General features: G+C 40.1%; 1 protein-coding gene across 1 annotated transcript in view; it reads right to left on the minus strand.

Moving 5' to 3' along the window:
- LOC124596107 (succinate dehydrogenase cytochrome b560 subunit, mitochondrial-like) overlaps positions 1 to 20159 on the minus strand; it is an 89718-nt gene that overhangs the window by 45522 nt on the left and 24037 nt on the right. Inside the window, exon 3 of the mRNA XM_047135117.1 lies at positions 19545 to 19697. Coding sequence (XP_046991073.1) covers positions 19545 to 19697 — 153 coding nt within the window. The remainder of the gene's footprint in view (positions 1 to 19544; positions 19698 to 20159) is intronic.

Below are 20159 nucleotides of genomic sequence, written 5' to 3' on the forward strand. Positions count from 1 at the left end.
CTACAAAAGAGATTGCTTATAAATCACTCGTGCGACCAATCCTAGAATATTGCTCAGGTGTGTAGGGCCTGTACCAAGTAGGACTAACAGGGTATATTGAACATATACAAAGAAGGGCAGCACGAATGGTCATAGGTTTGTTTAACCTATGGGAGTGTCACAATGATACCGAAGGAACTGAACTGGTAGACTCTTGAAGATGGACATAAACTATCCCAAGAAAGCCTATTAATGAAGTTTCAAGAACTGGCTTTAAACGATAACCCTATGGATATACTACAGGCCCCTATATATTGCTTGCATAGGGATTGTGAGGATAAGCTTAGAATAATTACGGAATGCACAGAGGCACTCAAACAATCATCCTTCCTGCACTCTGTAAGTGAATGGAACAGGAAGAAACCCTAATAGCTGGTACAATGAGATGTTCCCTCTGTCACACACCTCACGGCAGTTTTCAGAGAATAGATTTTGATGTAGACACACAATCAGGCACACACGACTGCCAACTCCGGCAGATCGGCCAGAATGCAAGTACAGTGTGGGATGGAAGCAGCAACATGGAGGGAGTGGGGAAGGGGAAGGGATAGCAGTGTATGGGTTGAGGGAGAGAGGAGCACTGTCTGGCAGAATGTGCTGGGACTAGAATGCCAGCAGGAGCAGCATCAGGAGGTTGTGGGGCAGGGAAGGGGGGAAAACCAAAGCAGAAATGAAGAGTAGCTGGGAAATACGGATGACTTTGTTACTAGAGGGTGGCAAACAAATAGGGTGAGAGATGAGAATGGGGAGCTGGTGATAGGACAGAGAGGGTAGAAACTGTTGGGTGGAGCATGTGGGGACAGTATGTTGCCATAGGCTGAGGACAGGATAATTACGGGAGTGGAGAATGTGTTGTAAGGATAACTCCCATCTGTGCAGTTTAGAAAAGCTGGTGGTGCCAGGGAGGATCCAGATGGTTTAGGTAGTGAAGCAGCCATTGAAATCAAGAATGTTACATTCAGCTGTTATGTTGTGCTACAGGGTGTTCTACTCTGCTATTGGCCAGTTTGGCAGTGGCCGTTTGTCCTTGTTGGTAATAATACCAATATAAAAAGCTGTGAAATTATTGCAGCAGAGCTGGTAAATGGCAGCTGCTTTCACGGGCAGCCCAGCCCCTGGTGGGGTTGGACAAACATGTGACAGGGCTCGAATAGGAAGTGCTGGGTGAATGGATTGGACAGATCTTGCACCTGGGCCTTCCTATGATCGTTGTGGCAAGGAGTAGGGATTGGGAGTTGCATAGGGATGGAGTAGGATGTAGGGAGATTGGGTGTGCAATGGATCACCACTTTAGGAGGGATGGCAAGAACTTCAGGTAGGATTCACCTCATTTGATGAGAGGTAACCAAAGGCCTGGTGAAGGATGTCGTTCAGTTGTTCCAGTCTGGGCAGTATTTGGTGATGAGTGGGGCACTCCTCTGTGGCTGGTTCTTAGGGGTTGTGGGAGGATTCAGACCGTGAGGGGAAATGCCACAGGAGATCTGTTTGCGAACTAGGTCTGTGGGATAGAGCTTATCTGTGAAGGCCTTGGTGAGACCCTCAGCATACTGGGCAAGGGGTTTCTTGCCTCTGTAGATACACTATCCCCCGGATGGCCAGGCTGTATGGAAGCAATTTTTTGATGTGAAAGGGATGACAGCTATTGAAATGCACGTACTGTTGGTGGTTTTAACATGGACAGACGTGCGGGTGTAGCCATCTGAGAGGAGGAGGTCAACACCTAGGAAGATGGTATGCTGTTTTGATGACCAGGTGAAGCAGATGGGAGAGAAAGTGTTGAAGTTGTGAAAGAATGAACATAGGATGTCTTGCCCCTGAGTCCAGATCATGAAGATATCATCAATGAAGCTGAACCAGGCTAAGGGTTTGGCATTTTGAGAGGCTAGGAACATCTCCTCTAGATGGCTAATAAACAGGTTAGCACAAGAGGGTACCGTACGGGTGCCCATGGCTTTGCCACAGGTTTGTTTGTATACCTTCCCTTGAAAGGAGAAGTAGTTTTCAGTTAGGATAAAGAAGTCAATACAGTGTATGAGGAATAAGGGAGTGTTTGTAGTCTGAAGGACACTGGGAAAGGTTATGTTCAATAACAGTTCAACCATGGCCATGATGGATACTGGTGTATAGAGAGGTGGCATCAATAGTGACAGGCAGGGATCCAGGAAGTAAACGGGGGTGGGGGGGTGGGGGATGGTGGTGAGTCAGTGAAAGAAGTGATTGGTATCTTTGATGTTTGAGGTTATATTACAAGCAATTGGTTGGAGGGGTTGGTCAATGGAAGCCGAAATTCTTTCAATGGGCGCACAATAACCAGTCACAATGGGGCAACCGGGATTATTGAGTTTGTGAATTTTGGGGGAACATGTAGAAAGTGGGTGTTAAGGGCGTCATAGAGGTGAGGAGGGAAATGGATTCAGGGTGCAGTTTCTGGGAAGGGCCTCTGGCTTTCAGCAGGGATTGGAGGTTGTGTTGGACTTCTGAGATGGGATCACTTTGGCAGAATTTATAGGGGGAGGAGTCAGATAATTGGCAGAGGTCTTCTGATTCATAACAACAGTGGTGGAATCCTTGTCTGCAGGTAGAATGGTTAGTTTAGGATTTGTTTCGATGCTGTGCATGGCTATTCTTTCTTCTGCTGAAAGGTTTGTGTTCTGAGGAAGGGACCTGGTGAAGGACGGTTAGACTAAGTTGGAGGTAAGGAATTCCTGGAAGGCAACCAGTGTGTGGTTGGGAGGGGGGAGTTTCATGGTTGGATGGTGGTATGATCTGGGAGAGGCAGGGCTCAGTGTTGGAATTAGGTTGTGTACCGATACGTGGTACAAAATATTAAATCCTGTGATGACAAGTTGGACACAAAATGAAGTAAAATGGAAATTGTAAAACTTTAAATTATTGAAATCATTAGGCAGGAACTCTAAAAATGTATGTGTAATTACATGTCAGAATGGTAATTTGTAATGAAATGAAATAATAATAAAGCACAAGACTCTATAAGATAATGGTATAGAATCTATGTAGCAATGTAATTGACCTTTTACTTGCTGGTGCAACAAACCAAAAAGACCAGCATTATTAGACACACTCTCTGTTCTAGCCTTGACGAAAATGCACGCTATGGTGGCCATTTGGGATTGTAAGTTGTGAATTTTAAATGATATATTGTAACTTATGCTAATTGTGCATTTTTCTTTCATGTATACAGTGACCCTCATGCAGAAGTAAAAATAAGGTTTATTTTGCAAGGTTTTCAGTATGCTGGATAAATGACAAGAATGGCCAAACAGTCAACCATTCTTGGCAGATATCTTGCGTAGGAATAATTTCATTATAATTTCCCCACTTCAAAAGACTCGCAATCATAATTAGTAAAGAAAAGAAAGTGCATAAATTAATTTATTTCATATTAAAGTGAAAACTAAAAACTTTTAGTTCAGTACATACATTGGTCACTTCTCAGCAAAACAAAGATTATTTCGTTTAAAGAGGAAATACTTTCATTAATTCACAGGTTTCTTTTAATTAATTTAACTATGGTAAAGATATCCTGCAGCAATGTTTTAATGTGATAAGCCGAAATATTATCCCTGAGATTATGTTTTTGTGTCTATTAATGCTTCACAGAGACATCAATTTTGCAACAGATTCTAAGAACGCCTCACGCAATCCTATATTAACAAGGCAGTGAGTCGCATGCTGTTAAATAATCGGAGCTCAGAGAACTATTTTATGAAAGTATAGATTCCGGTCCCCAATATTATCATTATTCTTTCTTGTGTCCACTCCGCCAAATAAGTGCTCTATTCACTCTCTTGCCTGGAGTAAAATATCAGTAAAGATAGGTGTTAAGATTTTCTTACACTCTTTCCACCATATTCGTTGAGGACACCGTGAGTATACTTGAGACAGTGTCTGGACCTGAACGGCAGCGGCACAGTTGAAGGGACTGGCAGCAAAGAAGTGTTTCCCTTGCAAGGATTGGGAACGTCTTTGAAAAATCTAGCATGGTTAAATTTGGGTTTAGGACTATAGAACTTTGGATAGAACTGAAAGTTCAGTGGAACTGAAGGTTTTGGTGGAAAGGTTAAAAATAATGTTACGGGAAAGTTTCAGTTCTGATTTTGTGGAGTGGTGTTGGGGACTTTTTGGGGATGTGGCAAGTTCCGGGTGCTGACATGGAGTTCTGCCTAGGTTCTTTCCAATTTTTCTCGACAAGTGTTGCAGACTGGCGAGCAGGGATCTGATCGGTATCTGAGAGAGAGCGTAGGTGCTAGGTAGCATTAGGTACTATGAGGGGTGGATGAGGAGGAACACTGTGGGTAGGATCCCTGGGGAATTGGATACTGGTGCCCCGAGGCAGCAGAACGATATCAGCAGGGTGGATAACTTATTGGGGTGGTGTCTAGAATGCCTCTCCAGGTGCTGGAGAGCAAGGGTTCACTTTCAGAGATGTGATTTATCAGGAGCTGGGCCACCTGTAAAAGCAGCTACGTCATTTACAGCTATGCTGCAATCATTGCACAGCTTTTTATACTGGTATGACTACCAACCAGCTGTACATCAGGATGAATGGCTACTGTCATACTGTAGCTGAGGGTAAAGTAGACCACCCTGTGGCACAACATGCAACTACAAAAAATACGCTCGATTTCAATGGATGCTTCACTACATGTGCCATTTGGATTCTCCCCTCCACCACCAACTTTTCTGAACTGCATAGATGGGAGTTATCCTTACAACAAATTCTCTGCTCCCGTAACAATTCGCCCTCAATGTACGATAACATACTGTCCCCACACCCTCCACCCAAGAGTTTCCACCCTCTCTGTTCCACCACTTCCTCCCCATTCTCATCTCCCACCCTCTTTGTTTGCCATCCTCTGCCAACACCCTCACCCATTATAGTCCCAGCTCACTCTGCCAGAGAGCGCTTCTCTCACCCCCCCCCCCCCCCCCACCCCCCTACCTATACACTGCTATCCCTTCTCTTTCCCCGCACCCTCCAGCCTGCTGCTTCCGCCTCACATGATAGTTACATTCTGGCCAGAGCTACTGAAATTGGCAGTCACGTGTGTGTGAGGTGTGCTTGATTGTGTGTATGAATGGTGTGCATTTCTCTTTTTCTGATGAAGGCTGGGGCTGAAAGCTTTATGCAAGTGTTATTTAATTGTGCCTGTGTACAACTTAACACGTCTTTCTTAAGGTAAGCAGCAATCCATCTTTTCCCACACTGTTGGTTAAACACAGAGATTGATGAAGACAGCTGAATTTATTAATTCAACCAATATAGTCCGCAGAGGTAATTCTGAGTTGGGGGAAAATCATGTACTAGGTTCCTAAGGCTCAATCTAGGACCACTATTGTGGCCGTGCGGTTCTAGGCACTTCAGTCTGGAACCGCATGACTGCTACAGTCGCAGGTTCGAATCCTGCCTCAGGCATGGGTGTGCGTGATGTCCTTAGGTTAGTTAGGTTTAAGTAGTTCTAAGTTCTAGGGGACTGATGACCACAGATGTTAAGTCCCATAGTGCTCAGAGCCATTTGAGCCATTAGGTCCACTATTAGTCCTCATATAAGTAAATGATCTTCTGTCTAATATGAAAGAAGCGGAATTAGTTCTTTCTGCAGATGACACTAGTATTGCAATCAATCCAAGGATACATATAGAAGCACCTGCACATTTTTCCAGTTGCTTGGGACTTTGCACTGGGTGAGAGATTCAGAAAGGGGCCAATGCCACAGCAGGGTCTCTGTAAAACCGAGCTGGTATCCCATCCAGACATGGCAACTTATTTGTTTTTAACTGTTTCAGTTGGTTCTCTACACCAGAAAAGTCTATTATTATGTCCTAGATACGGGAGTCTGTGCAACTGTCAAACAATGGTACATGTGTATGATCCTCCTCCATGAATGATTTCTTAAATGCAAAATTTAAAACTTCAGCTCTCCTTTTGCTGTCTTCTATAGCCACACCAGACTCGTCAACAAGTGACTGGATTCAAGCCTTTGACTCACTCAGTAATTTTACATAGGACCAAAATTTTCTCAGATTCTCGCAAGATCTTTCACTAAGGTATGACAATGGCAGTTGTTGTACGTTTCATGCATCAATCTTCTTACACACATACAAATTTCTAATCTTTCCCTGCTGACATTTGTGCATTATTTTATGAACCAAGTGTCCAATAGTCTCTGCTTCCTCAATATTTTGCAAATTTTATTATTAGATCACAAAGGGTCTCTTCCAACATAATCCACTTATTTGGCACCTACCTCTCCAGAACACAATTTGCAGTATATTAAAACTTTGACCATAATTCCTCTATGTACATTATACTAACTATAACTAATGAAGTCAATTCATTGTCTAAGTGGAGTGCTATGAACTGCTTATCTGCTCTTTCTAGCAGAAACACTACTATAACCTTCTTGACTGATTTATGAAATTTTGTATCCATAGTTGCTAGGATGACATTACGATCACTAATCCCTGTCTCTATACCAATACCTTCAATAAGGTCATGCTGTTTGTAACTGGAATGTCTGTGAGTTGTCGAACTAGCTGTCCAAGACAGTTTTCGAAAAGATGTTCAGATCTACTTCACAAGATGTCCCTGTTTATACTCAGTAGAGTAAATTCATCTCCAAACAATATGATGAAGGTACTTATGCATTACTAAGCATAGACTTTCTTTTAATGATTCTACGACTGTTACAGTTGAATCAGGTGGCCACTAAAAACATCTAACAGTTACCCGTGTCCAGATAACTTTAAAGCCACACTCAATTTCAATCTAGATAGACACAATATTTTTGTTGACTGCAAAGAACACTCATCTTCTTATAATGTCTAATCTGTATTTTCAATAAAGGTTTCATGCCTCATTAAGTATTACAGAGTTTTCTACATCAGATTTCATACAGTACTCGATTACAGGAATAACATGAGCACTGTAGCTTTAGTGGACGGCAGTGAATTTGGGAACTTTGTTACAAATACTTCGGCAACTAACTGTTAAAATTTTTACTCTGTTACCCGAGTAGCTCCTTACTACATATAGAGCACCTCTGACCTACTGATGGAAGTCTCACAATTCTCTACCCCATAAAGCAGGCCCAGAAATTGGAAAATACTTGTGAAAGCAAAGATCATGAAGTACAAACTGTATTATCTACCAATTTTTACCTATGGATCAGAATGTTGGACCTGGACAGAACTTGTCACTTGCAAGTGACAGAGATGCACTTACTATAAGGTGTCCTGAGTAAGGCGAGAAGGGACAGGATAAGATATGAAACAATACAAAATACACTTCACATCAATTCACCTAAAAGAAACTAAGGAGTGAAGTAGGTTGGAATGGACTGAATCTGGGAGAAAACCAATTGGAAGACCACAAGAAGACAAAGAGACCACGTGAAATACGATGTAAATCAGAAGGGTGAGGGGAAATGCTGAACAATACTCTGTGGGAAAGAAAAGATGGAAGAGGTTTTGTGAACAACCTACATAAGCAGAAATGTTTTGAGAGAAGAAAAAAAAGTACCTATAATTTGGCATTTATTCTGGTTTATACAGCTCATATTAAAATATATTTGGTCTTTTGCTGAAATTATTTTGTGCTCCCTAATTTTATTAACTTATATTTAAAATGAAATACCAAATTGATTTTTTATATTATGTGCATCTATTAGTAGTCGTGTAAGACAATGATTGAGTCAGTCCTTGTTTAGCTATTAAAATGTACAGTTGCTTTAGGTAAGTTAATGGTTAGCTATTGAAATGTAAGTTCCCTAGTGAGTCAGTCACTCATTTGCATTCATCATCACTACATTAATCATATTTTATGGAATATAAGATGCTCGAATATTGTTAAACAATTTAAAAAAAATAACATCTTTACAATTTTTGTTATTAGACTGCAAAAAAACTTAGTTTATAAAACCAAACTGACCTTTAAGATTCCTAAAAATTGTCATCTGAACTTTCTTCAGCTTCATCATTGTCCTCTTCACATATATGGTGTCCTTCAGTGCCACTGAGAGTGTTACTTATGCCGCACTTCTTCTCTGACTCTAGACCACAAATTTTCATCCACTGACACACTTGTTTCGTTGTAGGCATATTATAGCTCCCTTCGCTGTGCATTCATTTTGGGTTTCATCCATCATCCATTTGTTCCTTTTCTCTCTCATATACACTTTAAATGGGTTATTTATTGAGACATCAAGAGGTTGCCATTGTGAAGTAAGTCCTCCCAGAAAAACAGCAAGCTCTATATTTCCCTGACTCAATTTCTCTTTCACAGAATTTTTCAAATGACTTCTAAACTGACCTAGCACAAGAAGGCAACTCTTCAATAAAGTGCCTTTCCTTCTCTCCCGCATCCTGTCAATCCATAATTTCATAACAGCCTCATCCATTCAACCCTTGTCATGTATGTAAACAACACCTGGTGGTATTTCAGAAGATTTTGGCATTGTTTTGCTCTTGAAAATGATCACTGGATTAAGTTTAGTACCACCAGCACAGCATGAAAGGACAACAGTGTAGTGCATTTTTTCATGTCCACTTGTTTTTATAGTTTCAGCACATTTCACAGGAACAGCTCTTTTACTCAGCACATCAAATGTCGGAGGAGTTTTGTGCATATTCGCTATTTGGCTTATTTCCACACTGGTTTTCTTTCGATGCTGAATAACGAAGCAATGGAAAGATAATATTTCCTCTTCATACTCTTGTGGCATTTTCTGAGATACCTTGGTTTTTGTTCACATGTTAAGTCCATAACATTTCATAAACAACCCTTAACATCCATTAAGTTTCACTGTGGTGCTAATTTACGAGTGCATATTTGCATCATTTTTGTATTAATTCCAGCCTGTACCATATGGATCCTTCCCACTAGCACCAGCATTTTTTTGAATTGCACAGGTGGGAACTTTCCCTGCAATACATCCTACGTTCCCGTAACCCTCCTGGCCTCAACCTTCCTTAGGCACTGTCCTCACCCATCTGGCCCCTTCCCTGCTCCCATTCCAGCACTACACAGCCGTCATTCCACCACCACACCCAGGCTTTATTTTATTTTATATTTTTTTAAATTTATTTCTCTCTTTTTCTCTCATTTTCCGCTACTTCCCCCCCCCCCCCCCCCCCCATCTCTCTCCTGCCCGCCGCCCAACCTGTAGCACTTCACTGTTCGCCATCCCCACCATACTACCCCTCCCCCTCCCCCACCCCTTCCCCGCCCCAGCCTCCTCCTTTCCCCTAACCAGTCGCCACTCCCATCATGCACTGGTGCTGCTCTTTGCAGTGTGGTTTCAGTTGCCTGAGACTGCAGTTTTGTGTGTGTGTGTGTGTGTGTGTGTGTGTGTGTCTATTGTTGACAAAGGCCATTGGCTGAAAGCTTTAAGTCCGAAATCTTTTTTTGTGCCTATCTGCAACTCAGCCTCTCCGCTATATAATGAGTGGCAACTCTCCTTCTCAGCTATATAATGAGTGGCAACTTTCCTTCTCAGAATATTGTTACATTCCATCCTGGATTTTCCATTGCTTGTCATATTTCTCAACCTCAGGATGCCACAAATACCTTCTTTCTTGTTTTAAACTAATAAGTTTCTCAAAATCCATGTTTTGTGTTTCGGAACAGTGCCCAATTCAACCAAAGAAAACAAACTGATCTGAATTCCATTGCCCATCATCTGAAGTCTGTACAGTCAGGCATTGAGATTCCACTGCACTGAGACTGTGCACATAGTGGCAACCTCTTTTGAAAAAATCAGCTGTTTTCAACCGATGTCACTCATCAGCTGAATACACGTCACTGCCACTATGACCGCAGCCTAAAAAAGTAAATAACCTAGTAAATAGTGAAATTCTACAACATAGTAAAAGAGGTGAGCTTTGTTAACAGTGGTTAAACTCCAGGTGGGTACCAGGATGAGAGGATATGTTCAAGAGCACATAATGGTATGAAACGCTATCTAAATTTGCTCTTACAGTCTGCCAACTTTGGTATCTCAAGACGGTACTGATTCATCTACAAAGAATTCAATGTGAAACTTTCAAAAACATTTTGACGAGAAATGTTCACTGGCATGAACTTTCATGGCAGATTAAAACTGTCCACCAGAACAGATTTAAATGTGGATCTATCACCTTGCTGTTGAATTGTTTAAGTATACATCACCAACAAATACAAGCTGCCCCATGAAACACAAATGTCAAATTTCAATTGCTGCTCCAGCAAACAATTTAAATTTACAAAGGCTCAGTAAACCCATTTTCTCATAAGTATATTATCCAACCCTGTCATCCTAAATGTTTGTTGCAAAAAAATTTACTTTAGAGCAGAAATGTGCAATTGTAAACCTGAAGACTACAAGTTGAGTACCTTTGGCATGGCTCAGATAGTGAACACTGCTATCTGGGTACCAAAAGTTCAGCATCAGACTTAGATCCTGTACTTACAGATATCAACGGGTAAAACTGTGAAGTAGTTATTGGAGATATTGGCCTTTCTGCTCATTACTGTCAGATAATAAAGTTAAAGACAGGCTTGGAAAAACTGCAGGACTACAAAAGGATCTTCTCAGAACGTAATACGTGTTTTTTCTAAGGCAGTGGTAAATCAAACCTAGGATGAAGTGAATATGGAAAACAATGTAGGTGCTAAATTCTCTAAGTTCTGCACATCGTTTAAATTATTTTCTGAGGAGACAATTCCAAAAGTATCATTTAAGGAAAATAGATAACTGCAGGCATTAGAAAGCCTTCCAGACACTTAAATTTCTCAGTTCTTCATCAAAGCACTATTCTAATCCACAGTTCCTAGATTACTAACACAGGTATAAAAAAATATACATCAGGGTACTGCTTGCTGAAAAAACAAAACATATGTAATGCTTAAAGTAAGGTGAAGTATAGTAGTGTTGTATGACACAAAACCAGAAACTGGAAAAAACAGACACAAATACAATAGCACATAAATCAAACATGGGGGTAGTATAATACAAAATCCTTAGGAACTGGCAATTTTGTGAATGACTATTTAAAATCTTACTTAAAAAACACATGTAGCACCAACAATGAGCTACAAAGCAAGAACAATGATGTTCTTTCCTACAAAAGAGCTTCAAGTTAAGGAGAATAATGCAAAAATTAAAAAACAATAAATCAGCAGGTATAGATGAGGTACCATCCTCTGTTCTGAACATGTACATAGAGACCCATTAAACAGACATTATGAACCTTTAACCTCAGAAATTTTTCCACAGTAGCTAAGTCAAGCCCGAGTTACACCTTTGCTAAAAAGAGGTAAATAACATGAGGAGTATTGAAAACTACATCTAAATTCTCAAAAATGAATTGAATCAATCATGACAGATACACTAATATTTACATGAATAACTACAACCATTTTAACGAAGTGCAGTTTGGTTTCTGAAGCGAGAAAAACAGAATAACTGCCATAACAGAAACTTCCTGGCAGATTTAAACTGTGTGCTGGACCGAGATTCGAACTCGGGACCTTTGCCTTTCCCGGGCACATGCTCCACCAACTGAGCTACCCAAGCATGACTCATGACCCATCCTCACAGCTTCAGTTCTGTCAGTATCTCGTCTCCTACCTTCCAAACTTCACAGAAGCTCTTCTGCGAACCTTGCAGAACTAGCACTCCTGGAAGAAAGGACATTGCAGAGACATGGCTTAGCCACAGCCAGGAGTGCTAGTTCTGCAAGGTTCACAGAAGAGCTTCTGTGAAGTTTGGAAGGTAGGAGACGAGGTACTGGCAGAATTGAAGCTGTGAGGACAGGTTGTGAGTTGTGTTTGAGTAGCTCAGTTGGTGGAGCACTTGCCCGCAAAAGGCAAAGGTCCCAAGTTCAAGTCTCGATCGGCACACAGTGTTAATCTGCCAGGAAGTTTCATACCAGCGCACATTCTGCTGCAGAGTGAAAATCCCATTCTGGGGCATAACAGATTTCACAAATGAGGTACTTGAAACTCTTACTCACAGACTCATAATACACAATTTCAAACGAGCAAAAGTAATCTGCTACCACCGGAAGTAGACATAAATGGTCATACACTAAATGAAACATCCTACGTAAAATTCCTTGGGTTTCAGTGGGACAACATGTTAAAATTTATGTATTTTAATTGATTCAACTACTGCGGTCTTGGTGAAACATTCTATGTTATAATAACTATCGAAATCAAATAGAGAGTAAGGATGTAAAGCTCATTGAATTAGAAATATTACAAATTAAAAAACAGATGGGTGTATCCCCATATTTACTACTGAGCAAGCAGACTCAATTCAGTTATTCACCCCTTTCAGCCAGCTTCTACATAGCTGTGGAACTTAATGCCTTCATTTATAAATAGTAATCATACAAAGACCCATTCCCATGCACAGAGCTTTATTCCAGTGTATGTTTAGTCATACAATAAATGTTATACTAATGGGTTTCGTAAGATTGTACAACACATCTGTAATTCTGTTGAAATAGTCAACAGGAGATAACTATTATAATCTAAGTAGAGAAGTGATAAAGTAAGAAATTACAATTGTTTACCTCTGCCTGGTTGTCATCTTTGGAATCAATTGTGTCATGTAAAATACACTTACAATCCAAAACCAACATTGTACAAAAATAATAAAGCTCTCTGTAACAAGAAAAAAAGTTTTTCCATTTAGTTATTTATTTATTCTTTGCCCATGGAATCTAGCTGATAATTTCCAACTGAAAGTGTAGCAATGCAGTGTGGACACGGTAACTGGTGAGTTTGGCATTGCACAATCACAATGATATGGAGGAGAGGATTGGGAGGGGGATATTGAATAGGGGGAAGGTTGACTGTGGGGAAGATGGTGTGAGTGCAGAACAAGTTAAGTTTGAATCCTGGGGTAGGATGGATAGGGGGCAGGTGGCTAGTGAAGTGAGGCAGTCATTGAGTGCTTATATTTCCATACAATGAATCTGTGTGCTCTCCCTGTGTCAAATGCTTATCTATAAATTTTGTGATGCATACTTCTTTAAGTGCCTCTCTATTTATTTTAATATTTTGTTATACATTTCATCTGATTTGAAACATTACATAGATCATTTTCCACTGATTTATAAAAAGCAGAAGAGTTGAGTCATCAACAGGTACAGATAAAAAAGGATTTATTCCAAACGCTAGGAAATTTTCTTTTACTTTTATGCACGCCTGTTGACAACTCGAAGTGTCCGCTTTCCAGTGAGTAGTCTCCTTTACTGTTAAAGTATTTACTGCATATTCTGCCAGAAATTTTCCACTATGATATCTAAAAAGATTATTTTGTAGTAGACAATATTCACAACTGCTTCCTTTTCAAGTTTCTCTTCCAACTGAACTGCACCGATAATTGTTGTGTCATCAGCATAAATAGTAAGTTTGCCATTTATATCATCTGCAAAAAAATTAGTGTAGGGAATAAATAGTGTCAGTCTGAGTACAGAACTTGGAGCCATCATGTTTGACAATTTGTAGCTCAGATTTGGAATCCAATATATACGATGTTTCAAAATGAATATATGTGTTTTAAGGCTTTGTACCATTTGTTACATTCAACTTGCAGTTATAAATAATACCTCAAATGAAAGAGCAGCTCCAACAGTTTTTCTTACAGGTGTTCAATGTGAGTACCATTTGTCACACAATTCGACAGACGAGTTCTTCCCGAACCTAGACCAGTGTGTCTAGAGAAATTGTTGTAACGATGCTGTTTCTGAAGCCAGATGGATCATCTGGTAGTGGAGACACATACATATGATCCTTTATGCTCCCCCAAAGGCAAAAATCACATGGCATCAGATTGTATACACCTACTACCACCATCATACTTTAGCAAAATATCTGGAAATATCTTGCAGAAGATCCAAGAAAATTCTGGTCGTATGTAAAATCACTAAGTGGGTCTAAGGCTTCCATCTATGCAGTCTGGCGCAGTTGAAGATAGCACAACGAAAGCCTAAGTTTTAAATTTCACGTTCAAGAAATCGTTCATGAAGGAGAATCGTATAAACATACCACCATTTGACCATTGAACAGACTTCCGTATGGATGATAAAGTAATAAGCATCCCTGGCATAGAGAAACAAGTGAAGCAGTTGAAAATAAATAAGTCAGCAAGCCCAGATGGAGTCCCAATTCAGTTTTTTCAAAGAGTACTCAAAGGCACCAGCCCCTTACTTAGCTTGCATTGATCACGAATCTCTCACCCAGCACAAGTGAGTGGAAACCAAGTGCAGGTGACTCCTGTGTATAAGAAGGACAAAAGAAAGGGCCAGCAAAATTACAGACTAATATCCCGTACATCAGTTTGCTACAGAATCCTTGAAGAAAATTCTCAGTTCAAATATAACAAATTTTCTTGAGACCGAGAAGCTTGTGTCCACAAATCAGCGCAGTTTTAGAAAGCATTGCACATACAAAACTCAGCTTGCCTTTTCTCACATGATATGCTGTGAACTATGGATGAGGGGTAATAGGCAACAACATATTTCTAGATTTCTGGAAAGCATTTGACATAGTTTCTCATTGCAGTGAGTGGAGTTATAGAATGCAGCATGTTGTCCTCGATGGTGAGTGTTTACCAGAGACAAGGGTATTGTCAAGAGTGCTCCAGAAAAATGTGATAGGGCCACTATTATTCTCCACATAAAAAATGATTATTGTGATAGGGCCACTATTATTCTCTATATGAATAAATGATTTGGCGGTAAGAGTGGACAGCAATCTGCAATTGTTTGCTGATGATGCTGTGGTGTACAGTAAGATCTCAAAGTTCAGTGACTGTAGAATGATACAAGGTGATTTAGACAAAATTTCTAGTTGTGAGACAAATGGCAGCTGGCTCTAAATCTAGAAAATTTTAAGTTAATGTGGATGAGCAGGGAAAACAAACCTGTTATGTTCGGATACAGTGTTAGTAGTGTCCTGCTTGACACAGCATAATGTTGCAAAGCAATATGAAATGGGATGAGCATGTGAGGATTGTGGTAGGAAAGGCAAATAGTTGACTTTGGTTTATTGGGAGAATTCTAGGAAAGTGTGGTTCATCAGTAAAGGAGACCATATATATGACACTAGTGTGATCCATTCTTGAGTACTGCTCGAATGTTTGGGATCCATACCAGGGCAGGTTAAAGGAAGGCATCAAAGCAATTCAGAGGCAAGCTGCTAGGTTTAAACAACATGCAAGTGTTACACAGATGCTTCAGAAACTCAAATAGGAATCCCTTGCAGGAAGGCACATTCTTTTTGCAGAACACTATTGAAAAAATTTAAGAGAACCGTCATTTGAATCTGAATGCAGAACCATTCTGTTGCCTCCAACATACATTGCACCTAAGGACCACGAAGATAAGATATGAGAAATTAGGGCTCTTACAGAGGCATTTAGGCAGTTGTTTTTCCCTCATTCTATTTCGGAGTGGAACAGGAAAGGAAATGACTAGTAGTAGTATGGGATACCCTCTGCCACATGCCGTAAAGATAGATTGTGGAGTATTGATGTAGATGTGTACAGACCATGAGAAACAAGCTCTTTCATTCAGCCCTTGCAACCAGTCCAACAGCTGGGTTCAACGTCATTCAACCAATCATCTACTGTGTTATGCCACTGAGGCAGCACAACAACTTGCCAAATAAATATCTGTGGTCCAGCTTCTTCCAGCTGAGGAATAAGCCATAGTTGTAGTGCATCAAGATAAGAAGCACCAGCTGCCATTGCTTCACCAAAAAAGAAAGGCCCAGAAACTTTCCACTGATATATGGCATAAAAACCATTCAATTTAGAAGAGTCTTGCTGTAACTGTACCATCTGCTGCGATTTTCTGACCCCCTGATGTAAGCATTATGTGTATTAACATACACACTTAGATGAAATGTCAATTCTACGTTTACAGCTATGTCTATGTCTACATCTACATTTATCTCTACGTCTGTATCTATATTCTGCAAATGACTGTGAGGTGCATGGCAGAGGGAAGGCTATTGTGTCAGATATCAGGATTGCTTCCTGTTCCATTCATACATGGAGCACAGGAAGAATGGTTGTTTGAATGCCTCTGTGTGTGTAGTAATTATTCTAATCTTATCCTCATGATTCCTACATGAGCAATGTGCAGGGGGTTGTAATACATACTTAGAGTAATTATTTAAAGTCAGTTCTTAAAACTTTGTTAATAGACTTTATCGAGATAATTGACATCTGCCTTCAAGAGTCCTCTAGTTCAGTTCCTTCAATATCTGTGACACTCTCCCTTGGATTATACAAAACTGTGAACATTCATGCTGCCCTTCTCTGTATATGTTCAGTATCCCCTGTTAGTCCTATCTGGTACAGGTCCCACGCACTTGAGCAATAGTCTACAACTGGTCACACAAATCATTTGTAAGCAATCTCTTTCATAGACTGAGTGCACTTCCCGAGTATACTACCAATAAAATGAAGTCTATCACCTGCTTTAGCCACGACTGAACCTATGTGATCATTCCATTTCATATTCCTACAAAGCGGTACATCCAGGTTAGCGTCTCCAACATGACTCATTGATATTAACAGTCATAGGATACTGCCTTTTTCCTTTGTGAAGTGCAAAATTTTACATTTCTGGACATTAAGAGCACTGAAAGGCAACATGATCCAGAAAACCATCATCATGCAGCAACATTTTGTCTGCAAAGTTGGCATTTCAGTAATAATCTGTAGGATTTAGAGCTTTAACAACTGGAAACGATAAGGATGTAGCTGTAAGTGTCTCCTTAAAAAGTCTCCACATAGATGTCACTGGAAATGCTAATTCACAACTAGCCTTCCAAACTGATTTCCTGAGTCTACAGGTGAAATACTCTCACTTGTCAACACTTCTTCAGCCACTCTTGGTCATCCCATACTCTTCCCTTTGCACACAACAAAATCACACAAAACCATTTATGAGTTGCTCTTTTATTGGATGTATTATGTTTTTATAATTATTGGATGTATTATGTGTTTATAATTGTAAGCTGAATGTAATAAATGCTACATATTCTTTAAAACCTGTACATTCTTTTTGAAACACCCCACAAGTGTCTGATTTTGGTGTGCTGATCCCTATTCTTCAGTTACAATTTTATTGAGGAGTGTACACAAGGATAAAACAATTAAAAACTCAGTTTGTATTTTGCTCTCAGAAGCATCTCTCACTCTGCTGACCCAAAGACAACAGTGACTGCTTATTTTTCATATTTTTATTCCTTGTTGTCTTATGGAATTGTCTCCTTGAGCAGTGCACCTAAAGCAAACACAGTTTTTATACAGTAGGAGTGTGCAGCAAGAATGTTGTATAAAGTAGATAACATCTTGTAGAAGTGTTGTTAACAATCTTTTTGTACTCACTTCTCAATATATTTACTCCTTATTGGTTTTAATAGTTGACAATGAAATTCAGTTTTGGTTGAACTGTCTTCTGTGGGGGTCACAATGGGGATATGTACTCTGGTGGAACGTTATTCGGCTAGCTCCCACCTAACATACAGCAAGTACCTGAGAATCGCAACCAGTTGAATAAAAAAATTTGAAGACACACCTCATTAGCTACTCTTTCCACAAATTATCTGAATACATGAACACCTAGATTCTAGCTTTATGGGAAGTACCAGTGTTCACAGCTGTATGACAAGCACTAATGTACTGCAAATAGGGCTCAATATTTAAAGATGTAAGTGACTACTTCCCTTGGAAAATACTACTAAAGTAATCAGATTAATATTAAGCTACCAATGTGAGACAATCAGCAGCCACTTTGTCAGGCTACTTCCCTTGGAAAATACTACTAAAGTAATCAGATTAATATTAAGCTACCAATGTGAGACAATCAGCAGCCACTTTGTCAGATTAGATTAGATTCAGATTTTATTCCACAGACCCAAAAATGAGATGAATCTGGCGGACGTGGAACATATCAGACAGTATAACATACAACACCCCCCCCCCCCCCCTCCAAAAATCCCTCTCAAAAACAACATAGAAAATTTGAATGTAATACTTGCTTCCCTGGTCATTTGTCAGGAGATTGTCGAGATATGTGAATACATTACAGGATCAATATGGAGCTAGATCAGCTGATTCGGTCCACTACTTTGTCAAGCATAGGTTTGGTTCCTATTGAGGGTGTTGGTAGGTGGGACTTCACAAGAAATGGCCTGCATGTCAATAAGAAAGAGAAGGGTAAATTGGCTGGGATGATAGCAAAATCTTTAAGGGGGAGCGCATTGAAACACATGGGAGTACCTTTTTTTAAGGTTAAGATCAGTCTCCAGTGATTCAACAAAGAATGAAATTAAGCTTAATGAGAAGCTCAGACAGGCAGGTACTAGAGATGTTAAAATATCACAAGATTCTTATAAAAGCACAGTGAAATGAAGAGTGTGGCAGCGTTCATAGTAGGATATTAAAAAAAAACACCATCAGCCACCAACTGTAATTTATTTATAACCTCTTATGTCAATTAATAGTTAAAGGTATGCCATTTACTAATGTGTAAGTCATTGTCCATTGCGTGGATTCCTTTTTGAATATGACTCCTGTCAAATGATGCCCCCTCTGCACAACATATTCATCTAGGCGGTGTTGGAAGCTTTCCATAACTCAGCGCAATGTATTCCTTGGGACATTGCAAACGGCACTTCTGATGCGATCCTTCAACTCAGGAACGGTGGCACAATGTGTTCGGAACAATTCTTGCTTCAGGTAGCCCAAAGGCAAAAGTCTGCACATGAAAGGTCAGGCGAGCGAGGCGGCCAGGAAATGTCACCAAAACTGGAAATTACTCTATCGGGAAATGTCTGTCGCAAGAAATCCATGCAAATTCTGACCATATGCGAGGTTGCTCCATCTTGTTGAAACCATAATTGTTCCACATCCACATCAACCATACCTAACTGGGGAAGAACGAAGTCTTGCAGCATCTTTAGGCAGCTTTCACTGGTGACAGTTACAGCCACACCACTGTCATCCTCAAAGAAGTAAGGGCCAATAATCCCAAAGGAAGCAACTCCACACCACACTGTGACATGAGAACTGTGAAGGGCTTGATGTGCAGTTCATGCGGGTTTACATCACTCAAATAAGGCATATTCTGTTTTTCACTGAACCACATAACTCGAAATGAGCTTCATCTGACATCAAGATGATGTGCAACATTTTATGGATTTTGGCGAAGGAGATCACGTGAAACCCAATTGTGAGGCCTAATTTCCTGAACAATCTGCAGCTTATATGGGTGAAAATGGAGATTTTCATGCAATATTCTCCTGAATGAGTGATTGACATATGCACAGTTTTTGCACGACGACGAGCAGATCTTTTGGGCTACGCAATAGTGCAGCATGAACATTTTCCATGGCTTCTGGTGTCCACACAGTTCTTTCACTTCTTCCCAGTTTGCCACTGCAAACAGTACCTGCTGTTAAAAATGCACATACCCACCTCATAATTGTCCATCCATCTGGAACTTTCCCATGACATCCCAAGTTGAAATGTTGCCAAAACAGACGTTGGGTAGCAATAACAGAGTCTTTATTCTTGAAATAACTTTCAACAGCAAAGTCACGATGCTGTGCACTCCACCGCTCCATATCACTGTCACACGTGAAATGGCAGCTCATTAGTACACGAATAAGGCATGAGCAGGTGCGCATTCCTGCAGTACATCATTATACTATGCAAGTCAAATTACACTATGAATGCTTCCGCACCCTGTACAATGTTAGTATATCACAAGATTTTCATAAAAGCACAGTGAAAAATAATGTTAGTATACTGCATCAGAATATCGGGATTAAAAAATAAAGCAAATGAGCACCTTGTTTGTTTAGAAGATTTAGAAACTGAGGGTGAAATAGATGTACTATGCCTGTCTGAACATCATAGGGTCACAGATATGGAAAAGGCAAATGTAGGTGGATATAAGCTTTCAGCACATGTAAGTAGAGATACTATGGAGAGAGGAAGAGTTACATATATGTTAAGATCTGTCATAGTGTGAAAAATTTAGAAACTAAAAAATTTTGTGTAGAGCAACATGTAGAAGCACCTGCGTAT

This window comes from Schistocerca americana, chromosome 2 (genome assembly GCF_021461395.2).
Source record: "Schistocerca americana isolate TAMUIC-IGC-003095 chromosome 2, iqSchAmer2.1, whole genome shotgun sequence".
Classification (NCBI taxonomy): domain Eukaryota; kingdom Metazoa; phylum Arthropoda; class Insecta; order Orthoptera; family Acrididae; genus Schistocerca; species Schistocerca americana.